This window comes from Tasmannia lanceolata, unplaced genomic scaffold, assembly GCF_043159265.1.
Source record: "Tasmannia lanceolata isolate RefF3 unplaced genomic scaffold, GAP_Taslan_0.1 ptg000015l, whole genome shotgun sequence".
NCBI lineage: Eukaryota > Viridiplantae > Streptophyta > Magnoliopsida > Canellales > Winteraceae > Tasmannia > Tasmannia lanceolata.
This window is the reverse complement of record NW_027518692.1, coordinates 63188143-63210266: the sequence shown is the minus strand read 5'-3', so window position 1 is coordinate 63210266 and position 22124 is coordinate 63188143. Positions and strand designations below refer to the sequence as shown.

Genomic DNA, 22124 nt, shown 5'->3' with positions numbered 1-22124 from the left:
TTGACGTCAAGAAGCATTAAAGTCTGCCACAATTCACTTTACACACGTTACAAGTGGTGCGAGTTTTCTTACAGCAGGTGCGAATTTATCATCTCCCTATTACTCACGTTACAAGCGGTGCGAATCATCCTACAGGGGTGCGAATTTATCATGGCTCTATTAATATATGCAAACACGTTCTTAATTAATTTCATATCTACTGGTCCTAAGCTTTTCTTATCCGGGAAAGTATTATAAACTCCCTTGAAAGACTATTTCGGGATTTCATCTGGGCTGGGGCCTGGGAAACCATTTGTAAGCCAAAGGAGGAAGGAGGCATTGGCATTCGGAGGCTTGAGGATCTAAACAAAGCAGCTTTGATGAAGCACTTCTGGCATGTCATAAATAAAACGACAAACCCCTTGGATAGACTGGATCGAAAAGAAGTACATTAGAGAGAAGGATATATGGAGCATGAAAATGCCTCATAATCCTTCATGGGGATTCCGTAGCATCCTAAAAGTCAAAGATCTTGTCAAGAAGAATATGTGTTACAACTCGGGAGCGTGTGGCTCTTTGGCGTAAAGTCATGGGTATGCTCCCCAGTGACAAGCGTTCGAATCCCCCCTTGTTCAACTGATGCGCGTGGTCTACCGAGTGCTTGCGTGCATCCCTAGGGACTAGTCCCGCCCCACGAAGTGGGGTGGGGATACCCTATGGCATCAAAAAAAAAAAAAGAATATGTGTTACGTGGTTGGCAGCTGAAATTTTGGCTACACCCATCGCATCCCTGGAGGCACTCTCATTGACCAAATTCAATCTCAAATATCCCACTCTCTGCCACCATTAAACAACTCCTCAATAGAGGATCTTGGGACCCAATTTTTTTATCACCAGCTCCATTCAGACATTAAAAATCTGCTTCTTCCCTCTCGTTTGATCATCCCAAATCACCCTCACACTCCCATTTGGAAGCCAAATCCTAACGGCCTGTTCACTTTCAAAAGTGCCTGGAGATCCTTGCACCCTCCTCAACCAAAACCTCCATGGCTTAATTTTAATTCTGTTTGGTTTCCAGGAAGCATCCCTCGGTACTTCTTCATCATATAGCAAGCCTGACCGTCTTTCCTTCCTGGGAGCATCAAGAATTATTACCAAATGTAGCCTTCGTAAAGCTGCTACAGAATCAGTGAACCACCTTTTTTTCTCATGCTCCTACTCAGCTTTGATCTGGAGATCACTCCTGTGGCACGTACCGTAGAAGGCCCCATAAAGACCTTCTCGATGAAGAGACGTGGATTAGAGACCATTTCAAGGGAGGAGGTATGTCTTCTACAGCAATTAGACTCCCTTTATCTTCTTCAATATATAATATATGGATCGAGAGAAACAATCACATCCATGGGTCTCCATCAAGGCACAAAACTGATCTTCTTCGCCATATCCTATCTAGCATGCTGACCCGCCTAAGACACCTCTCACTCTCTGATGTGGACACTGCCAGATCCCAAAAAATTGCATCAAACCTTGAATGCCCCATATTCACAAGCCCAAAACCTGAAAAATCCTGTTGCTAGGTTTGTCCTTCTACAAACTGGTGTAAACTTAACTCGGATGCCTCTCGCTGTGGGGACAAAGCATCCATTGGAGGTCTAATCAGAAACAAAGATGGCTGCACCATAGCCCTTGTGGTCAAAAACAGTTATTGTGATGTGGCAGTTCAAGAGAAGCAAACCTGATCGGATTCTGATCAGAGGTAGGGATAAATATTGATATGATCGCCCAGTAGAGGGTATTATGTGCTTAGATAAGTCCTGTACAAGGTAGCACCCGATCAGAAGGCCAACCCGGGGGATAGTCCCCGGACGGGCCCTTCAATGCTTAAGTCAGCATATGACATCATCTATAGGCTGTACAGAATAAAAATAGTAATGAACAGTGAATTCTCGGGTTTTGGACCCTTACCTTCGAGCCTTTCATGGTTATTTATAGTAGGTGGTTTCAGTTGATTTACTTCCATACCTTTTGGACAGGTGTCACCCTGTTATTGGGTGGAGTGTGAATGTTTCCTTTATCTTCTAGGATTAGGCTCTTAATTATTCCCTTGTAGTGGGGGTAATTAGAGTATACTGCCAAAGGATACGTGTCCCTTCCTGATTGGATGATTGATTCTATGTCCCCATCAACCCTATTCTCAGTTGACACTGAGCCTTCCTCCATTTTGGATTTAGAGCTTAAAGCAATTTTTCAAAGAGTCTACATTGCTGTGGTTTTAAATGTCCTGCATCTCTGGGTTGAATGTAACTCCCAACTGGCAGCTGTTAGAATCATTGAAGGCACATCTACATGTCCATGGAAATCTCTAACTCTTCTATACAAGATCAAACAGGAGTTAAAAACTTTCAAATATTGGAAGATCTCCCACATTTGGAGAGAAGCAAACGGTGCCGACTACCTTTCCAAAACCAGTTGTCCATGTAAGGGAGTAAATATCCGAATTTCTACTACTCCCCCTTCGTCCATGTAAGGGAGTAAATATCCGAATTTCTACTACTCCCCCTTCTTTGTCAGAGATTTTGCATTCTGATGCTTCTGGAAAGCCCTATATTCGTTTGTAATCCTTTTTCTCATTTTATTGAATTCTGGTCGGGGTCTGCCTAACCCCACATTACCAGGTTAAATTGGAAAGGGGAACCATATAAAGACAACATTATGCAACCCGACAACTACATTTGCCACGTGTATATGATCGGACCCATCGATCCGTATGCCAAATGCATGTCCAACTCATTTTAGTGGACACTACTTTGATCGGATTATCATAGTTCCATACGCTCGAAATTAGGCAAGCCCATGTGCTACATTGGATTGAAATGGATTTCGTCTCCACCTATTTTCTCATTACATAATCACCATCGTCTGATTATGGTGGGACCTTCATCAATGGCCTTTAGCCTGACATTGATCTGAGGTCAGGTCCTGTTCGTTTTAGATTGTGAAAACCAATTGTGGGTCAAAGACCGATTATTGGACTCAAAATTTAATTTAATTTTGAGTCCAATAATCAGTTTGGGCCCAAAATAGGTTGTCACAATCTAAGGCCCTGTCTGTTTAAGATTATGACAACCGATTTTGAGTGCTAAAGTACTGATTATTGGACTCGACTTTAAATGTAATTTTGAGTCCAATAATCGGTATGGCACTGACAATCAGTTCTCATAATCTTAAACGAACAGTGCCTAAGCCTTAGGGTAATCCAATTATATGTAGACACCATCATATTCGTTTGTGATCGCAACGTGTCCATTCTTGGATGAACTGGCAACTGGATTCCCTCTTTAAATTGTGGAAAAAAATTATGAAAAATAGGTTAACCAAGTGTTGGAAAACACCTTTTTCTTACAGAAAAATCTTCCCCTCATTTAAAAGCCTACGCCTATGATCAATGAATTTGTAGTCGTTGGATCCCATCTCTTGGTCACTTATCATTAACTATACATTTGCATGCTGCCAGTTGGATAAGCGGCTGTGATTGTCCACAGGCTAAACTCACACTAATCGGATGACTCCTTACACTCGGATAAATGGGTTTTAAGATTAACGTACAAACAGGCTCCCTGCATCCACTATATTTGAATTCTGCGTGTTTGTACGTATAGTAAGTTGCATTTGCATCATTGCATGGAAGAAAAAAAAGGGTATAGAACTAATAATTACAGATAATGCAGAACATCTCATTCCACTATGCAAGAATAATTTTGAATCCTGCTGAGACTCTCCAATCACCTCTCAATTCATCCCAGCCGTTGATCTTAGAGAGCATCCTCAAGCGGGCGTGATACCAATCTTTCCTTGTCCCCCATGAAAGGAATCCAACCGAAAAAGAAAAAAAAAAAGAAAAGGAAAGAAAGGAAAGTATAAGAGACAGTGAAGACTACAAAAGCTTTTTCCTCCTCTATCACAGCAACTCTGCACAATATAATTATTTCATACACTTAATCTTTATTCACATTCTCCTCCTTGAAGAGCTCTCCTCTCTTCTTTCCGTCCCAAACTCCCTATCTTCTCCTCATCTTCAGTCCCAAACAACTTCAAATCATCAGACATGGCGAGGATCGAAGGGTTAATTATCTGTCTGTTGATCGTGATCATGGATATAGTTGCCGGAATACTTGGTATCGAAGCTGAAATCGCTCAGAACAAGGTAAAATTCATATCATGGAATTCGGTTGTCATTTTGGCAATTGATACTCCACCCCCTTTCTCAGCATTTCCAGCTTTTTCCTGAAAATGAAGAAACAGATAAACAAAAGGTGGTGGAAAACAGCCATTATTAGGAAAAATACAAACAAGATGGGGTAGAATTCCTGGGAAAGGGGGTGTTCGCAGTAATAGTAGTTGTATAGTGAGGGGTGGAGTTTTTATTTCCAAAATTTAGAGGGGAACAAAGAATTTTAGGTATATCATTATAAGGGATTTGCTAGGACCAAAAGGCATTTCGCGGACCAGCCACTTCGTGAATGAAGGCAACAGCCTTTGTCTCCATTCATGAGGTGGCTGGTCTCACATGCCGCGAAATCCCTTTAAATAAAACTTCAACTGTAGTATGTCAAGCGACTTTTTTCAAAATTTTCTTATTTTTCAGTCGTTTGATTACAAATGGAAAAACTAACTTGAACAGTTCAGATCTGTAGACGATTCCATAAATGATTTTTGGGGCACTACATATTCAGATCAGAGGGTTAGAATCATCCTATAGAAATGATTTTTGGGGCACAACCTATTGACATTATGCCCAAACAGTTGAACGGTTTGGATCATAAAAAAAAGTGGGCCATACCTACATTTTTAGACTTCACGTGTTTTCACGGCCACCCATCATATAAATTCTCTATATTTCATATAGTTGTACAGGTCCGTAAGACTCTGAACAAGTTCTCCAAGGACCTAGCATTTATTTTATGACTCTTTTTTTTGTTTTTATTTTATTTTTTCTCATTTACAGGGTCACCATTTTAAGTTTCTCATTTTTGAATGCAAAGAGCCAAGGCCCCAAGCTTTCAAGCTAGGGTTAGCTGCAGCCGTGCTCCTAGCTTTAGCCCACGCTATTGCCAACTTGCTCGGAGGATGTATGTGCATATGTTCTAAAGACGAGCTGGAAAAATCATCAGCTAATAGGCAGTTAGCCGTAGTTTTCCTCATCCTCTCATGGTACCATTTCTAAATCTGGTTTTCCTTTATTTTATCAGATTTGGAAGTAATTGATATAAAAAACTGACCTAAGGCTTCTATGATAATCAAGACCATTGATCTTGTGGGGTGTTAGATGGATTGCTTCTAGGTCACAAATCATAGTGGTTCGATGATTTGCTAGGCAATTTCGCAGAAATTAAAGGTATAGCCCAAGAAATTAAAGGGGTGGATTATCATTACCCATTAAAACAGCCTTATTTATTATGGGATTCGCAAGAAAATCTCATTTATTATATACAATACATATTAAACGTGAATGCTTCCTTTGTCATTTTTTCTTCATAGTAAATAAATTTTCTAGCATTTTCTAAACTCATTTTCTTAGGAAAATTTTTTCTGTTTTCAAAGAAAATCTCAAAACTACTAAAGATTGGATTTTTTTTTGGGGGGAAATGATAAATGCGCCCCTTTTCATCACTTGGGACACCCAGCTGCATTGTACGTGGCAATCATTCCTTCAAATGTGAAGTACATCTGCCCCTTTGCAGTCATAGATACACTAGCTGGGTGTCACAAGTGAGGAAAAGGGCCGCATTTATCATTTCCCTTTTTTTTTTTGACATACAAACAATATTGTTGATGGAATTTTTACATCTCATACATAGCATGGTGGCCACACCATTTATATCTCATGTTTTGATTGGTTGGGGCCTACAAATTTTGATTTGGCAATATGAGAAACGGTGCTTGGAGTGATCTTCACACAAGCGCCTTTTGCTTCCAAAATATTTTTGTAAGATAAGATGCCATTTGCCTTTAAAAGGACCAACACACGCTTGTTAAAATGCTAACTAGATTGCTTCACAACCAATCAGGGTCATATTAGCCGTTGGATTCACTTTGCTGATCATCGGAGCGATGACGAATTCGAAGCACAGAGCGTCTTGCGGGATATCGCACCACAATTTCTTGTCCATCGGGGGAATTTTATGTTTCGCTCACGGGCTTTTCTGTCTAGCATATTACGTTTCTGCCACTGCTGCGGCGAGAGAACATGAGAGGGCTAGTCATAAAGGACGTGGAGGGGCACAGATGACACAAAGTGGACAACATTCAGGCCACCCTTAGGCAAAATAATGAATGTCCTCCCCCTTCTTTACCAAAATGTAATAAAACATAGAGAAACCCCCTGTAAAATGTCTGGATTAATCTCTCAATATCACGAGGAGAGTGTTTTCAAGAGTGTGGACAGATCATAATTTACTTCAATTTCCTATAGACCATAATCTTATTTCTTGTTCATCTAAATGAAGATTAGCAAGGAGTTAGTTAGAATCAATTCACATGAAAAACAAAATAAAATTAATTCACGCCCATTTTTTAGGTTCCGTTTCTTTCAACGTAAAATGGGGGCAAAACCAAATTTTGCGCCCATTTTTGAACTTAAAAAATGAACATAAAGTTTGTTTTACATCCATTTTTATGTCGAAAGAAATGGAGCCTAAATCAAAATCTCTAAAAGAACAAGACTTAACATAGACCAGCAAACGAATTGAAACTTGAAATCCTTGGAATGAAAGATAATTGAAGAATGGGAAAAAGGAATGGGAAAATGGCATATATGGTGCTATCATTGCGCACGCGCGCACACTGTGTGTGTTGACCAATATCGAGTATTTAGTTCACAAACATGTACATTATCCCTATCTCCAACTCTTCCCATCTGCTAGTTTCCATCATCACCAGGTACGCTATCCCTATCATCGCTGAGGCCCTGTTCGTTTTAGATTATGACAACGGATTGTGAGTGCTAAACCAATTATTGGATTTCAACATAATTTTGAGTTCAAAAATCGATTTGACACTCACAATCGGCTATCATAATCTTAAATGAACAGGGCCTAAGGCTACATTTGTTTTAGTTTTTGACAACCAATTGTGAGTCCAAAACCGATTATTCAACTTGAAATCTGATTTTCACTCACAATCGGTTGTCAAAACGTCACCAGGTTGCACTATGTCTGGTTATCATAATCTTAAATGAACAGGGCCTAACTCTTCTAATCTCTTGGCTTTTAACGTCACCACTCACCAGGTTGCACTATGTCCACCAACTTGAATATCCGAGTGAAAACAATAAAATATAAAAGTTGGTATTTTGTGTGTAAGCGTGACTGCGTGAAAACAATAAAATATAAAAGTTGGTATTTTGTGTGTAAGCGTGACTGTAGTTGATTAATACATGAAATATAAAATATAAAAAAAGCTAATCAAATAAGTGGACTTTCAATAGATGATAAGCATGAATGATAAAATGAGATAAATAAAGTATGAAAACAAATGCCTGATGATTAAACCTTGGATCAATTAAATAATGAACAAATAAGTTATAGCAAATGAAGAATAATAACATGAACAAATGGAAAGAAATTAGTACTCCTGTCCTTCTGATTCGCCGTTTTGATCGTTGATGGTGGAATTGACGTTAGAGAGGATGAAGAAGTGGTATGCTACCGAGGCCCTGTATAAAGATCAAAATGGATGCCAATCGGTGCGCAAGTTGCCCCGATGTACAAGACCAAGAGATGAAGATCCAATGCTTTGAGAATAAATGGAGTATAAATACTACTTTGTATTGGACATAATTGTTAGGGGTGCAACTCGGGTGGGCTCAACCCGAACTCGAAAGGTTCAACCCGGAAAAAAGTCGGGTTGGGTTGAGTTCAGGTCAGCTTCGGGTTCGGGTTGAGGGCTTTGGCAAACCGACCTGAGTGAACTCAACATTTTTAATAATTTTTTTTTATTTTTTAAGCTTAAAATTTCGGGTTGGATCGGGTTGAACCTCATCGGGTTGGAACTCGGGTTGGGTTCGAGTTGGCCTCAACCCGACCCAACCCGAGTTGCACCCCTTTTAATTGTAGTGTAAAGAATAGTGTAGTAGAAGTGTCTTGTAGAAAAGTGAGAAATGAAGTCGTTGGGAAGGGAGGACTTGTCTTTATGTGGAAGAGAATGGAGGAGAAAAAATAGTTTTTTTGTTTTTTCGCTCTTTTGATCTCTCGTAGAGAAAAAGGGAGCAGGAGGAATCTTAGGTAAAGGTGCCCCGTGTAGGGGTGGTTATTCGGTTAAAACCGAACCGAATAGACCGAAATTTGGAAACCGAAATAATTTCGGTTCCAAATTTCGGTAACCGAAACCGAACCGAAATTTTATTCGGTTATTCGGTTATAACCGAATAACCGAATTGTGGGAGAAAAGAGGGAAAAAAATCAAAATCTCGGTTTGGATCGGAGGGCTAGGATCATCCGATCGAAATGATTTTTTGAGCATAACCTAATTAAGTTGTGATCAATCAAATTGACGGTTTTGATCATCCTACGGAGTACACATATAGCACTTTTTTTGGGGAAAAAATGGTTTTCATCCATTATTTCGGTTAATTCGGTTAACCGAATTTTTTTTTATAAAACCGAAACCGAAACCGAATAACCGAATTTCCGAAAAAAAAAACCGAAACCGAACCGAAAAGAAAAAAACCGAACCGAATCAGCCAATTCGGTTCGGTTCGGTTCGGTTATTCGGTTTTAACCGAATAATGCTCACCCCTAGCCCCGTGTCTTGAATTTGTGTGAATATTTTGAAAAGAGTGAGAGAGTCCGCTAAAAAAAGGTATTGGCTAAGAGATGAGTGAGAAAAAAAAAAATTTGGGCTAAGAAATAATTAGTAAAAGGAAAAAGGTAGAAAAGGTTGAAATAGGAGTAACTTTAGTAAAATTAGAGCAATTTTATAAATGCAAGATTCTTTAAAGAGAAAACGGTTCCTACATACTAGCTTAAAATACAGTGGAGGCCACATTATTTGGGTGATCCAAACCATTCATTTTTAAGGCCCTCACATAGATAGGGTGTCCATAAAAAATCAGATCCGTAGGATCATCCTAACTCTTCGAACTGTGGAGGCAAAAAATGGACTAATTTGTGAAGGTTTAAAGACATCCATTTTACCTCCACAAATCGTAGGGTTGGGATGATCCTATGGATCTGATTTTTTGTAGACACCCTATCTATGTGAGGGCCTTTAAAATGGATGGCTTGGATCACCCAAACAATGTGGGCCCCACTGTATTTTAAGCTAGTGTGTAGAGAACTCTCTACACATATGTGTAGGAACCATTTTCTCTTTTTTAAATTAGATAGAAATAATTTTTTTTAAAGATTTTAGGTGTTTAACATTACTACATATCATGGCAATAATGAAACAAAAAACATATGACCAAAGGAAGAAATACAAGACGAAAGTTTGTATAGAAGAAAGTAAATCAATACGTGATATAAGAAATTGAGCAAGGCAAGTTATTTTAAAGACTTTTATTTCCTCCCTTATGCAGGAGGCTAACTGAAAATAAAGCCCTGATCATACATTGTCCATAAAGTATTGATCATGGGTTGCACCGACATTCAATAGCAAACCAGTATCCGTGCAAAACAGAAGGGACGAACAAAATGTAGGTCTACAAATTCTAGACAAGAGGAATGCTAGGAGCAAGCGGCTATAAAGCCGCTTGAACCTACTCGGCTTCCTAGTGGTTATCACTCCGCCCAGCTGTCACTATTTAACGATACAATACATTTATGTTGTGGAAGGATATTTAACATTCCATTGAAGGAGGCTTAGGGTTTCATTTCAAAGTAGCTTAATTTTAGAACCTCTTGTCTAGAAAAGGAATGCTATAGAGCCGCTTAAACCTACTCGGGTTCCTAGTGGTTATCAATCCGCGCAGCTGGCACTACATAAATAGTAGGTTTCCCTTATCATTAGTTAATGATATTTATGGCAGTTTTAATGCCCTGATAAACTCGCCCCCAATCAAACCCATATTCACCAACAGCGGAGACAAAAAAGGGGAAAACAACCGGTAGAATTTTCAGGTAACCCGGAAGCCATGAATATGTGCCAAAAATACTTCAAGAATTAGGTGTCCAATTATGTACCAAAGGTCCAGAACGGATTGATATCCAATTATGATGGCACAAATAAGATTCTTGATTGGATCAAGAACTTTGTTAGACTCAATCAAGAATCACGAAATCATAATTGGATCCAATCAAGAATCTTATTATAACCGATGTGAGATCACCCAATTGATCCATTCATGTCCCTACTAAAGACTACTGGGGTTTTTAGCCTTAATTGGAATTCCAACCAAAATTAGACTCTGCAAGCCTCAATATCAGTACCTCCTAACTCTTGTACCCATCAAACTTCTCTCTCCCTCTCAGATTACTGTACTTTTTTTTCAAGATTTGGTAGCCCAACTATGTAAAAGATGATTTACACACAGAGTCTAAATGACTTGTACAGTAGTCAGAGAGAGAGAGAGAGAGGCATTAGAGGCTGTAGATTTTTCCATTTAAACAACTAACTGTGTATGAAAACCAATAGAGCTTGTTTTAAATAATCAAATTATCAGATTCAAATCTCTACATGAAAGTTTGTCTTTCTTCTCCTTCTAAATATAGATTCTTAAACTTCCTCACAGTCGTCTTCTTCATTTGCACTATTAGTGCAAACGAGAAAAAAAAAAAAAACAAGGAAACCTATTATTTAGGGATTCTTTATTAACCATAGTTAAAAGATGAATGAATAATCATAAAAAATTTCTTTTTATATTATTAAAATTGGAATATCTTGAAAATATCCAGCACATATTTGGCATGATTCTAGGAGTCCTGAATTTAAGGCTTGGCACTCGGGATATGAACAAAAGGAGGGAGGCTAGGGGGCTACCCGCAAGTCATTGTCAGGAAAATAACTTTTCCCATTGAGGCCGCCCAATTGTATGTATAATTGAACAAGAAACTGAGTATTTCCACCATGAAAATTAGGTTCTGCCACCCTTATCGGTTTCTCCTATATGCCGAAAAAGCAGAAAACCGATAAGGGTGGCAATATCAATCCTTCAAATGATGTGGCAATATCAATAGCCCATTAAAAAAAAAAGAGTCCTTAACCGTGGCACTGTGGCAGACTGATAGTGCCCCACGTTGAATGTTTTGTTCGCCTATTTATATAGGGACACCCCATTGTTTTCTTCATTGTCCCCGTTCTCCTCATCCAGACATCCACTCTACTACTCTAGGCCTCTACTACTAAGTTGTATAAAAAAAAAACCCAAAACCTTAATAGACGATGGCTTCTTGTGGTGGTGGTGTGCGTAGGATTAAGCTTGGGTCTCAGGGCCTAGTGGTCCCGGCACAAGGCCTTGGATGCTTGGGCATGTCTGATTTCTATGGCACACCCAAACCAGAGCCAGACATGATTGCTCTCATCCAACACGCAGTCCAAAGTGGTGTCACTTTGCTTGATACTTCAGACTTCTATGGCCCCTTCACCAACGAAATCCTCGTCGGCAAGGTATTTGCATATTTGTTATTTCATTGGGATTTCATAAGTTTTCTATTTGTTGTTATGAAAAATGGAATCCTGATTTGTTTCTTTTTAGGCGCTCAAGGGGATAAGGGAGAAGGTGCAATTGGCTACCAAGTTCGGGATTAGTTATGCTGAAGATGGGAAGACCCGGGTCATTCGTGGCGATCCGGCTTATGTCAGGGCTTGCTGTGAGGCCAGTTTGAAGAGGCTCGATGTTGATTGCATCGATCTCTATTACCAGCACCGAATCGACACCAATGTTCCCATTGAAGTCACGGTATCTCTCTCACGCGCATACAGGAACTTTATTTGAGTTTGGTATAGAATCAAAAGTTTCATAAATCAAATCGTAACGTGATTCATCTTCTTAGAGGGAAAATCAGCCTCTCGACCCACTTTGAGGGAAAGCTTCTTTTTTATGGCCACATATTTTTCCTGCTAAGGAATGGGAAATCTTTCTCCTGGTACATGAATTAAATGTTTCATTTCATCCCGAAAAAGCCATCTCCTAGGCAGAGGTCTTCAGTTGACCACTTTCTCTAAAATTTCTACACAAGCCAATCTAGATAACCTAACCCTTATCTCTAAGACTCCTGCTCGTACCAAACAACTAGATAGCAAACTTCACAAGCTACAAAAATCTGCTCGTACCAAACAACTAGATAGCAAACTTCACAAGCTACAAAAGTCTAAACTAATATATTCCACCCAAGTGAGGCCATCTACGCAGGTAACATAAACACATGGAAATCACCCATGATCTACTCAGTGATCCATCATTACTAGGGACGATTTGGGCAATCAGCATAAGCACCATCCATGGTTCTAAACCTAGATGGGAGCCATCTTCCCAAGTGGGCTCGTCTAAAATAGGAACCGCCCTGTGTCGCCATGAAAATACCAAGATTAAACCATCTAGACCGGAATTCACCATACCGTAACCATCAAAATTTAAACTTGATGGCCTGAAAAAGGACTCCATGCTCTGAATTTCCAAGATGGGTAGCTTGAGGTTACGAAGCCTATGTGATGATTTCTAACACTTGTTAATTCCCTCTATATAAAGCTGCTATTTTGCTCTGTGTCGTCAAGCGCCATCACTCACTTTCTAATCACCCATTTTTCTCTTCTGCACAAGATGGGAGAACTAAAGAAACTAGTTGAAGAAGGAAAAATAAAATATGTGGGACTGTCCGAGGCCTCTGCTTCGACAATCAGGAGAGCACATGCTGTTCACCCAATAACTGCTGTACAGTTGGAGTGGTCCTTATGGACGAGAGATGCAGAAGAAGACATAGTACCTACTTGCAGGTGAGGTTCATCTGCTACAACTCTCCAAAGGTTACAAAGAAATTAGTATTTTTAACTTAGGTCTAACTTTTACTCCCTTATGTTATTCAGAGAACTTGGTATAGGAATTGTAGCATACAGTCCTCTGGGAAGGGGTTTCTTCACTACAGGGCCTAAAGTGACAGATAATTTGGAAGAAGGTGACATGCGAAAGGTATGAATTTCTAAGTATTTAACTTATGATGCATAATTTACAGCCTCATTTATCTTGGGGTAAATGTCTTCAGAGCTCAATATAATGTGGGTTTTCTATTTCATGGTCTGTTATGCAATATAATGTGAGGTTCTGATGGTATCCCTGAAATGTTTGTATCTATGGTGTGAGTGATGTGATGTGTTTCTGTTTGTCTATAAGATGTTATGCCACACGATGTGTTGCTAAATTGTTTATACTGTATTTTGTAGTCTTTACCGCGATTTAGTGGTGAGAATTTGGAGCATAATGCGCGCGTATTTGAGCGTGTAAATGAAATGGCTATGAAGAAGGGATGCACCACTCCACAACTTGCATTGGCTTGGGTTCACCACCAGGGAAATGAAGTGTGCCCCATCCCGGGCACCACCAAGATCGCGAACTTCGACCAGAACATTGGAGCTTTGTCTGTAAAGCTTACGCCAAAAGAAATGGCTGAACTCGAATCCTTTGCTGCCTTTAAGGGTGATCGATATCCAGGGGAGAATCAAACTTGGAAAACATCAGAAACTCCGGCTCTGGAATCATGGAAAGGAGAATGATCACCAGTTCTTTTTTGGTTTCTTTGTAGGTCATATGATGTTCTTGTGGTGTTTCCTCTTTCAAGGATCAATGTTCTCCATTGGCTTGCTTTATGTTGCTTAGAAGCCAAGAGTGTTCTCCTTTCAGTACTCTGTATTAAGATTTAGAAGCATAAATAAAGCACGACTCTTGTTCTTCTAGTTTTATGTTGATGGTGTCATGCTGTCGTGGTTTTTCATTTTATTTATTTATTTATTTTGAAAAGGATTTCTGAACTGAAGGGCGCCCTTGCAAATAAGGGATGAAAGGGCGCCCCATTGGTTGTCAATCACCAAAGTGATTAAATGGGATGAAAAGTCAATGAACATTAAATGATAAAGGCATTTTCCTCATAAAAATCTCCGTCAACTTACTATTGTATATGTCGTCTTGTAGGGGAGGGCTGTTAGGAAGCTCCTTGACGCGGGTGTAGGGGTGCAACTTAGGTGGGCTCAACCCAAACCTGACGGGTTCAACCCGGGAAAAAGTCGGGTTGGGTTGAGTTCGGTCGGGTTTGGGTTGAGAGCTTGGGCAACCCGACCCGACCCGATTCAACCCAACATTTTTAATAATTTTTTTATTTTTTAAGCTTAAAATCTCGGGTTGGATCGGGTTGAACACGGGTCGGGTCGGGTTGAACCTCGTCGGATTGGAACTCGGGTCAATCTCAGGTTGAGCAAATGGTTGGTCGGGTCGGGATCAGGTTAGCCTCAACCTGACCTGAGTTGCACCCCTACGTGGGTGTTTCTTCCTAGTAGCTTAACTAAACATTTTAATACCCAATTTAGAAAGAGATTTGCTAGCGTCCATCCATCGCATATGGCATTTCGCGGATGGTCTGTTGCATGTAAGAGCAGCCACGAAGGCTAACTATTCATGTCTTCATTCATCAGGTGGCTTCTCTCACATGCAACAGACCATCTGTGAAATGCCTTCTGCCATAGACGCTACCAAATCCCGTTTAGAAATAGTAGAATATTTGCCCTCTATAACAAAGGATCTAAGTAATAAAGTAGTTAAAATATCAAGGACTAAAAGCAATTCTATATCATGAAATACTGTATCATGTGGTTAGAGTTGCTTTCGCTTTATCCCCTCTTAGTAGCTAAAGGAGGCTCAAACCAAGCCCAGAAGAACAGAGAAGAATCTAGAATTAGACTTGTGTAGAAGGCTACAGGATCTTGAATTGTTGGATGATTGTTAATAGACTATTGGTGTAAAGTAAGATGCAGAGAAAAAAACAAAGGTAAGATATTGTATATAGGTGAGAGCTACTCATTTAAAAAAGTAAGAAGTCCATATCTTGAAGATTTTCTGTCTGTATACTATTATCCACATATGTATATCACTTTTGAAGATCATTGTTTCCTTATATCGCCCGTTGTCTCAGTATACTTTCTACACTGTTATGGGCTCGGCTAAAAAGACAGTCCGTGGCCTCTCTCTGTTTCACGTATCTAGAATGTAGATCATTTATAATTACACAAGCAAAACCCCTTCTCGGGTGTACGATTGTCACTGAAACCAATCAGATGAATTAGATGAATAGGACAAAATCTGCTAAAAAGTGAGCCTGTGTATCCGTTCTTTCCTTCAAAAATAAGCCGCGAAATGGCTTCCCATGCAATTGCCCGGTGAATAACCCTATTGTTTTAGGTTTTCTAAACCACTCTTTCAATCTCCTAGTCTAACCAGCACACAAGAAGAGACGAAATCTCAAGATTTTCCAAACCGTGTAAGACCCTCGTTCATAATTCCATTAGAAACCCCAAAGAGAGTCTCACTTGCGAGAAATAATACACCAATCCCAACAAACTTTTTGAACTACCATTTTTTGTTAAGAAATGCAACCATAGTAGTTCATGGACCAATTGCCTCAATCTTTTCATGTCTTTAAGCTGTTGATTTTCACATGCCTCAATCTTGTGAATCAGAAACCCGAAGCCTCCTTCAATGAAATGTTAAATATCCTTTCACAAAATAAATGTAGTCGGAATAATCATAAAAAAATTTCTTGAAAATATCCAGTACATATTTGGCATGATTTTAGGAGTCCTAAATTAAGGGGGATATGGACAAAAGAAGGGAGGAAAAGGCAGTAGCATGGAACTTGCTCTTCTTCTAGAAAGATAAAACGTTGTTATCTTGACATTCCATAATAAGGGTAAGGAAAATGACTTGGAAAACTGTCAATTGAGGCAGCCTAATTGTACGTGCGATGGAACAAGAAACTGAGTATTCCACCTTGAAAATTAGGCTCTGCCACCCATATCGGTTTGTCCTATATGCCGAACAAGCAGAAAACGGATAAGGGTGGCAATATCAATCCATTGAATGACGCGGAAAAGTTTTAACTTTTTTTTCCATGTAAAGAGTCCTCAACGTGGCACTCTTAACTGCGCAGAGTCTCCTCTTCAACGTTGAGTAGCCACGTTTTGTTCGCCTATTTTTATAGGGACATCCCCATTGTTTTCTTTACCGTCTCCTTTCTCCTCATCCCCTTTTACTACTAACTTACGAAGTTGGTATTTTAAAAAACCCAAAACCTTAATACACGATGGCTTCTTGTGGTGGTGTGCGTAGGATTAAGCTTGGGTCTCAGGGCCTAGAAGTCTCGGTACAAGGGCTTGGACGCATGGGCATGTCTGCTTTCTATGGCGCTCCGAAACCAGAACCAGATATGATTGCTCTTATCCAACACGCGGTCCAAAGTGGAGTCACTTTGCTTGACACTTCAGACTTCTATGGCCCCTTCACCAACGAAATACTCATCAGCAAGGTATTTAGATATTTGTTATTTCATTGGGATTTCATAGATTTTCTATTTCTTGTTATGAAAAATGTAATCTTGATTTGTTTCTTTTCGTAGGCACTGAAGGGGATAAGGGAGAAGGTGGAGTTGGCTACCAAGTTCGGGATCAGTTGGTCTGAAGATGGGCAGACCCCGGTCATTCATGGCGATCCGGCTTATGTAAGGGCTTGCTGTGAGGCCAGTTTGAAGAGGCTCAATGTGGATTGCATCGATCTCTATTACCAGCACCGAATCGACACCAATGTTTCTATTGAAGTCACGGTATCTCTCTCAGGCACATGCAGAAACTTTATTTGAGTTTGGTATAGAATCAAGAGTTTCATAAATTAAATCGCAACGTGATTGATCTTCTTAGAGGAAAATCAGCCTATAGACCCACTTTGAGGGAAAGGTTCTCTTTCATGGCTACAAATCTTTCCTGTTGAGGAATGGGAAATCTTTCTCATGAATCAAATATTTCATTCCATCCCGGAAAAGCCATCTCTTAGGCGGAGGTCTTTAATTGGCCACTTTCTCTGAAACTTCTTTTTTTTTTTTTTGAAATGGCAATAATTATATATAGCAAATTTAGGAGGCCGAGATGGACCACCCATATCTACAATAGGAAGCAAGAAAGAAACAGGAACGAAGAAAAAATAAAATACAGAGAAAACCCCTTCTCAGGGAGGAAGGTGGTCGAACCACATAATAGAACCACCGGAGACACCACGCTTAGCTAGCGCATCCGCCTTATCATTTGCCGATCTTCTAACATGTTGAAAGCCGATAGCGAGCCTCGCAGTTAAGTCCTCAATCTCATCAAAAATGGAAAGAAATCTCCACGGAGGAGCCACCCCACCTTTCAGCCAACGAATCACATTTAACAAATCTCCCTTAACAATTGTCTGATCCATCAACCTTCTATCAATATTCAAAATGCCAAAATGTGCCGCCCTCACTTCTGCATCTGAGGAATCAGACACACCAATAGAGCCATAATATGCCCACATAACATCCCCCTTATCATTGTGACAAACCCCTCCCACTCCTGCCGGACCCGGATTGCCTGAACTCGCACCATCGAAATTAACCTTATACATGTTTTGAGCAGGGGCTTCCACCTTTGCAAAATAAGATCTCTGCGCTCAACACTAAAGCACACCTCCCGCCAACCTTCCCAAAGATCAAAAGCCGATACAAACCAGAATGATGGGAGGCGTCTCACCCAAGATATAACCAAGGTGATGATCTTCAAGTAAATCCAATGAGGATTCATGGCTTTCCCCTCAAAGACTCTAGAGTTCCTCTCCTTCCATATAGACCACCACGTAGCTAGTAAACAAAAATTCCATAAGGTTATTCCTTTTTCCTTCCAAGGAACCCCTCCCCATTGGTGCAATAGCGACAGAATAGATTTTGGAAAAACCCAACAAATCCCAAATCTCATGAAGATGAATTACCATATGATCCTAGTGAACGAACAATGCATAAACAAGTGATCCACAGATTCCCCATCATGCAGACATAGTGGGCAATGATCAATAAGCCACATACTACGTTTCTCAGAAAATTAATAGTTTGTATTCTATCACGACAAACCGCCCAACCAAAGATACAAACTCTAGGTGGCAATGAAATTTTCATACCTTTGTCGAACATGAAGGGTTAGAAATGGGCATAATACTTTTATAGAAAGATTTAACCGAGAAAGTCCCAGAAGGTTGCTCAATCCAAAGCCTTTTATCCTCCCCATTCCTTTTAATGTAACAACCCTCAAAAAGGGCCCGCAGGCTAGAGACCAATTCCACCTCCCACTCAAAAAATGATCTTCTAAACCAAGGGTTCCACACAAGAACACCCTCATTCCACTCAAAGCAATAGCTAACAAAGGCCTCCCTATTTGAAGCCATATTGAATAATCTCGAAAATCGACACTTAAACGACACATCCCCACACCACACATCCTGCCAGAATGATATTCTATCACCCCTATACACTCTAAATCTAACCTTTAACTTGAAAAGAGAAGACATTTTTAGAATGTCTCTCCAAACCGACAACCCTTTTTTTGCAAACAAGTCCAAGGATTCCCATCTCCCCATATCACATCCATACTTACTTCTAATGACCTTGACCCACCAACGATCATGCTCATCCCCAAATCTCCATAACCATTTACCCAAGAGCGCATGATTAAAATCTCTAATTTTCCTGATACCCAAACCACCGAACTTGATGGGGACACAAACCTCCTTCCATATGACCAAAGCAATTCCTCTCTTATCCTCATTCCCACCCCACAAGAATCTCCTCTGGATCTGTTCAATCCTAAGGGAGACACTAACAGGGCATTTAAATAAAGACATGAAGTATATAGGTATATTGGACAATACCGCCTTAACCAGCACAAGCCTACCACCACGAGAAACAAGATTCCTTTTCCATGTACCTAATCTTCTCTCGATCATCTCAACTATTGGAACCCACAGATCTTTATTCGGTCTACCAACCCCTAACGGAAGGCCCAAATATGAGGAAGGCAACGCGTCCAGCTGACATTCCAGAATCACAGCAATTTCCAGAGCCCTCTCCTCAGGAATATTCAAAGCAAAAATTTTAGACTTGTGAAAATTAGATTTTTGGCCCGAAATGAGCTCATAGTATCTCAAAATAACTTTTAAGTTTCTCACTTGCCCAATCTCCGGCTCACAAAATAATAATGTATTATCAGCAAATTGCAAGTCAGAGACCTCCACCTCCTCCAAGCCGATCCTGAATCCTCTAAAAAGATCAAGCCACTTCCCATCGCCAGTAACCTACTAAGGATTTCCGCCACAATGATAAACAAGAAAGGGGATAAAGGATCCCCTTGTCTAAGCCCTCTAGACGACTTGAAGAAACCCTTTGGAGATCTATTAATGAGAATAGAAAACCAAGCAGATGACACACAACTCTTCATCCACGAACGCCATAGACATCCGAATCCCATACGCTAAAGAGAGTAATCCAGACATCCCCAATCCACTCTATCATAAGCTTTCTCCATGTCCAACTTACACAAGATGCCTTGCTTACTAAGTTTGCGATATGAGTCAATAGCCTCATTTGCAATCAAGGAGCAATCTAAAATTTGTCTTTTTTCTACGAAAGCACATTGATAATCCGATATGATTGATGGAAGTACCATTTTTAAGCGATCAGCTAAAACTTTAGCCAAAACCTTATAAAGGCATCCCACAAGACTAATAGGCCTAAACTCTGATATTCTACTAGCACCTTCCACTTTAGGAATTAGAGCAATGAAAGTAGCCCCCGACCCTCTATCCAACTCCATACCTTGACGGAACTCATGAAAAAACACCACTAGGTCACCCTTGACATATTCCCAACAAGATTGGAAAAATGCCAAACAAAAGCCATCCGGCCCGGGAGCCTTATCTCTACTCAAAGAGAAAACAGCCCTCTCAATCTCGTCGACCTCAAACGGATCCTCCAATTTCCTACTCTGATCACATTCTAAATGGTTAAAATCCACCCCCTCAGGAATAGGCTTCAATATACCATCTGATGTATATAAGGCATTATAAAAGCTCAATATAGCACTCGAAATATCTTCCTTTCTGGAAACCACCGCCCCGTCCACCATCAATGAGACAATCCTATTACCCCTTCTTCTAGCACTTGCCATAGCATGAAAGTAAGCTATATTTTTATCACCTTCCTTCAGCCACTTGTCCCTCGACTTTTGCCTCCGGGATATCTCTTCATGTAGAAGAATACTTTTATGTTCTTTCCGAAAACGCCCCAATTCCTCCCTAGAAACAATGTTCCCCAATCCCTCTTCCTCTTTCTCTGAGACTTCTATACAAGCCAATCTAGATAACCTAACCCTTATCTCTAAGACGACTACTACTCACACCAAACAACTAGATAGCAAACTTCATAAGCTACAAAAATCTAAACCAAGATATATTCCACCCAAGTGGGGCCATCTACGGTATCATAAATACATGGAAATCACCCATGATCTACCCAGAGATCCATCCCTACTAGGACCGATATGGGCAATCAGCATAAGCACCATCCCTGGTTCTAAACCTAGATGTGACCTATCTTCACAAGCGGGCTTGTCTAAAATAGGAACCGCCCTGTGTCGCCATGAAAATACCAAGATTAAACCAGCTAGCCCGGAATTCACCTTACCGTAACCATCAAAATTTAAACTTTCCAAGATGGGTAGCTTGAGGTTATGAAGCCTATGTAATGATTCCTAACACTTGTTAATTTCTTCTATATAAAGCTGCTATTTTGCTCTGTGTTTTCAAGCAATGGTGTCTTTTTCTCTTTTGCACAAGATGGGAGAACTCAAGAAACTAGTTGAAGAAGGAAAAATAAAATATGTGGGTCTATCAGAGGCCTTTGCTTCGACAATCAGGAGAGCACATACTGTTCACCCAATAACTGCTGTACAGTTGGAGTGGTCCTAATGGACGAGAGATGTAGAAGAAGACAGAGTACCTACTTGCAGGTGAGGTTCATCTGCCACAATTCTCCAAAGCTTACAAAGAAATTAGTATTTTGAACGTAGTTCTAACTTTTACGCCCTTATGTTATTCAGAGAACTTGGTATTGGAATTGTAGCATACAGTCCTCTGGGAAAGGGTTTCTTCACTACAGGGCCCAAAGTGATTGATAGTTTGGAAGAAGGTGACATGCGAAAGGTATGATTTTATAAGTATTTTAATGTATGATGCATAATTTATAGCCTCATGTATCGGGAGGTAAATGTCTTCAGAGCTCCATATAATGTGGGTTTTCTATTTCATGGCCTCTTATGCAATATAATGTGAGGTTCTGATGGTATCCCTTAAATGTTTGTATATATGGTGTGTGTAATGTGATGTGTTTCTGTTTGTCTATAGGATGTTATGCCACACGATGTGTTGCTAAATTGTTTATACTGTATTTTGTAGTATTTACCGCGATTTAATGGTGAGAATTTGGAGCATAATGCGCGCGTATTCGAGCGTGTAAATGAAATGGCTACGAAGAAGGGATGCACCCCTTCACAACTTGCATTGGCTTGGGTTCACCACCAGGGAAATGACGTGTGCCCCATCCCGGGCACCACCAAGATCGTGAACTTCGACCAGAACATTGGAGCTCTCTCTGTAAAGCTTACACCAGATGAAATGGCTGACCTCGAATCCTTTGCTGCCTTTAAGGGCGATAGATATCCAGGGGAGTTTTTAACTTGGAAGACATCAGAAACTCCAGTTCTGGAATCATGGAAAGGAGAATGATCACCAGTTCTTTTTTGGTTTCTTTGTAGGTCATATGATGTCCTTGTGTTGTTTCCTCTTTCTAGGATCAATGTTCTCCATTGGCTTCCTTTCTGTTGCTTGGAAGGCAAGAGTAGTTTCTCCTTTCAGCACTATGTTTTAAGATTTAGAAGCATAAATAAAGCAGGACTCTTGTTCTTTTAGTTTGATGCTGATGGTGTCATGTTTCATGGTTTTTCATTTTATTTATTTTGAAGAGGAGTTCTAGACTGAATGGCGCCCTTGCAAAAAAGGATGAAAGGGCGCCCCCATTTGGATCCCATTATCTCGGCCCTGACCCGCCCTGACC

At 40.2% G+C, this 22124-nt stretch overlaps 3 protein-coding genes and 1 pseudogene across 4 annotated transcripts; all 4 read left to right on the top strand.

Annotated features, from left to right (window-relative positions):
- Positions 1–3922: 3922 nt before the first annotated feature.
- Positions 3923–6441, top strand: LOC143847186 (protein DESIGUAL 2-like). Its single transcript, XM_077355924.1, has 3 exons — positions 3923–4183; positions 4985–5190; positions 6048–6441. Exons 1-3 carry the CDS (start codon positions 4085–4087, stop codon positions 6298–6300), a joined length of 558 nt encoding a protein of 185 aa, XP_077212039.1. The 5' UTR covers positions 3923–4084; the 3' UTR covers positions 6301–6441.
- Positions 6442–11204: 4763 nt separating this feature from the next.
- On the top strand, positions 11205–13863 carry LOC143892960 (putative aldo-keto reductase 4). The gene is made up of 5 exons (XM_077397882.1): positions 11205–11583; positions 11672–11875; positions 12737–12909; positions 13000–13102; positions 13354–13863. The coding sequence occupies exons 1-5, from the start codon at positions 11359–11361 to the stop codon at positions 13681–13683; spliced, it is 1035 nt and encodes a 344-aa protein (XP_077253997.1). The 5' UTR covers positions 11205–11358; the 3' UTR covers positions 13684–13863.
- Positions 13864–16199: 2336 nt separating this feature from the next.
- LOC143846498 (putative aldo-keto reductase 4) lies at positions 16200–21412 on the top strand (annotated as a pseudogene). The gene is made up of 4 exons (XR_013234772.1): positions 16200–16481; positions 16572–16775; positions 20849–21021; positions 21112–21412. The product of XR_013234772.1 is annotated as a putative aldo-keto reductase 4 (transcript).
- LOC143892152 (putative aldo-keto reductase 3) lies at positions 21263–21796 on the top strand. The gene is made up of 2 exons (XM_077396601.1): positions 21263–21274; positions 21467–21796. Exons 1-2 carry the CDS (start codon positions 21263–21265, stop codon positions 21794–21796), a joined length of 342 nt encoding a protein of 113 aa, XP_077252716.1.
- Positions 21797–22124: the final 328 nt, after the last annotated feature.

Excerpts from the sequence above, each read along its gene's own strand:
- LOC143847186 (XM_077355924.1), top strand. The coding sequence starts at position 4,085 with ATGGCGAGGATCGAAGGGTTAATTATCTGTCTGTTGATCGTGATCATG. Across the intron at positions 4,184-4,984 it reads CTGAAATCGCTCAGAACAAG|GGTCACCATTTTAAGTTTCT; the intron begins GTAAAATTCATA and ends TCTCATTTACAG. Across the intron at positions 5,191-6,047 it reads GTTTTCCTCATCCTCTCATG|GGTCATATTAGCCGTTGGAT; the intron begins GTACCATTTCTA and ends ACAACCAATCAG.
- LOC143892960 (XM_077397882.1), top strand. The coding sequence starts at position 11,359 with ATGGCTTCTTGTGGTGGTGGTGTGCGTAGGATTAAGCTTGGGTCTCAG. Across the intron at positions 12,910-12,999 it reads GACATAGTACCTACTTGCAG|AGAACTTGGTATAGGAATTG; the intron begins GTGAGGTTCATC and ends TATGTTATTCAG. Across the intron at positions 13,103-13,353 it reads AAGAAGGTGACATGCGAAAG|TCTTTACCGCGATTTAGTGG; the intron begins GTATGAATTTCT and ends TGTATTTTGTAG.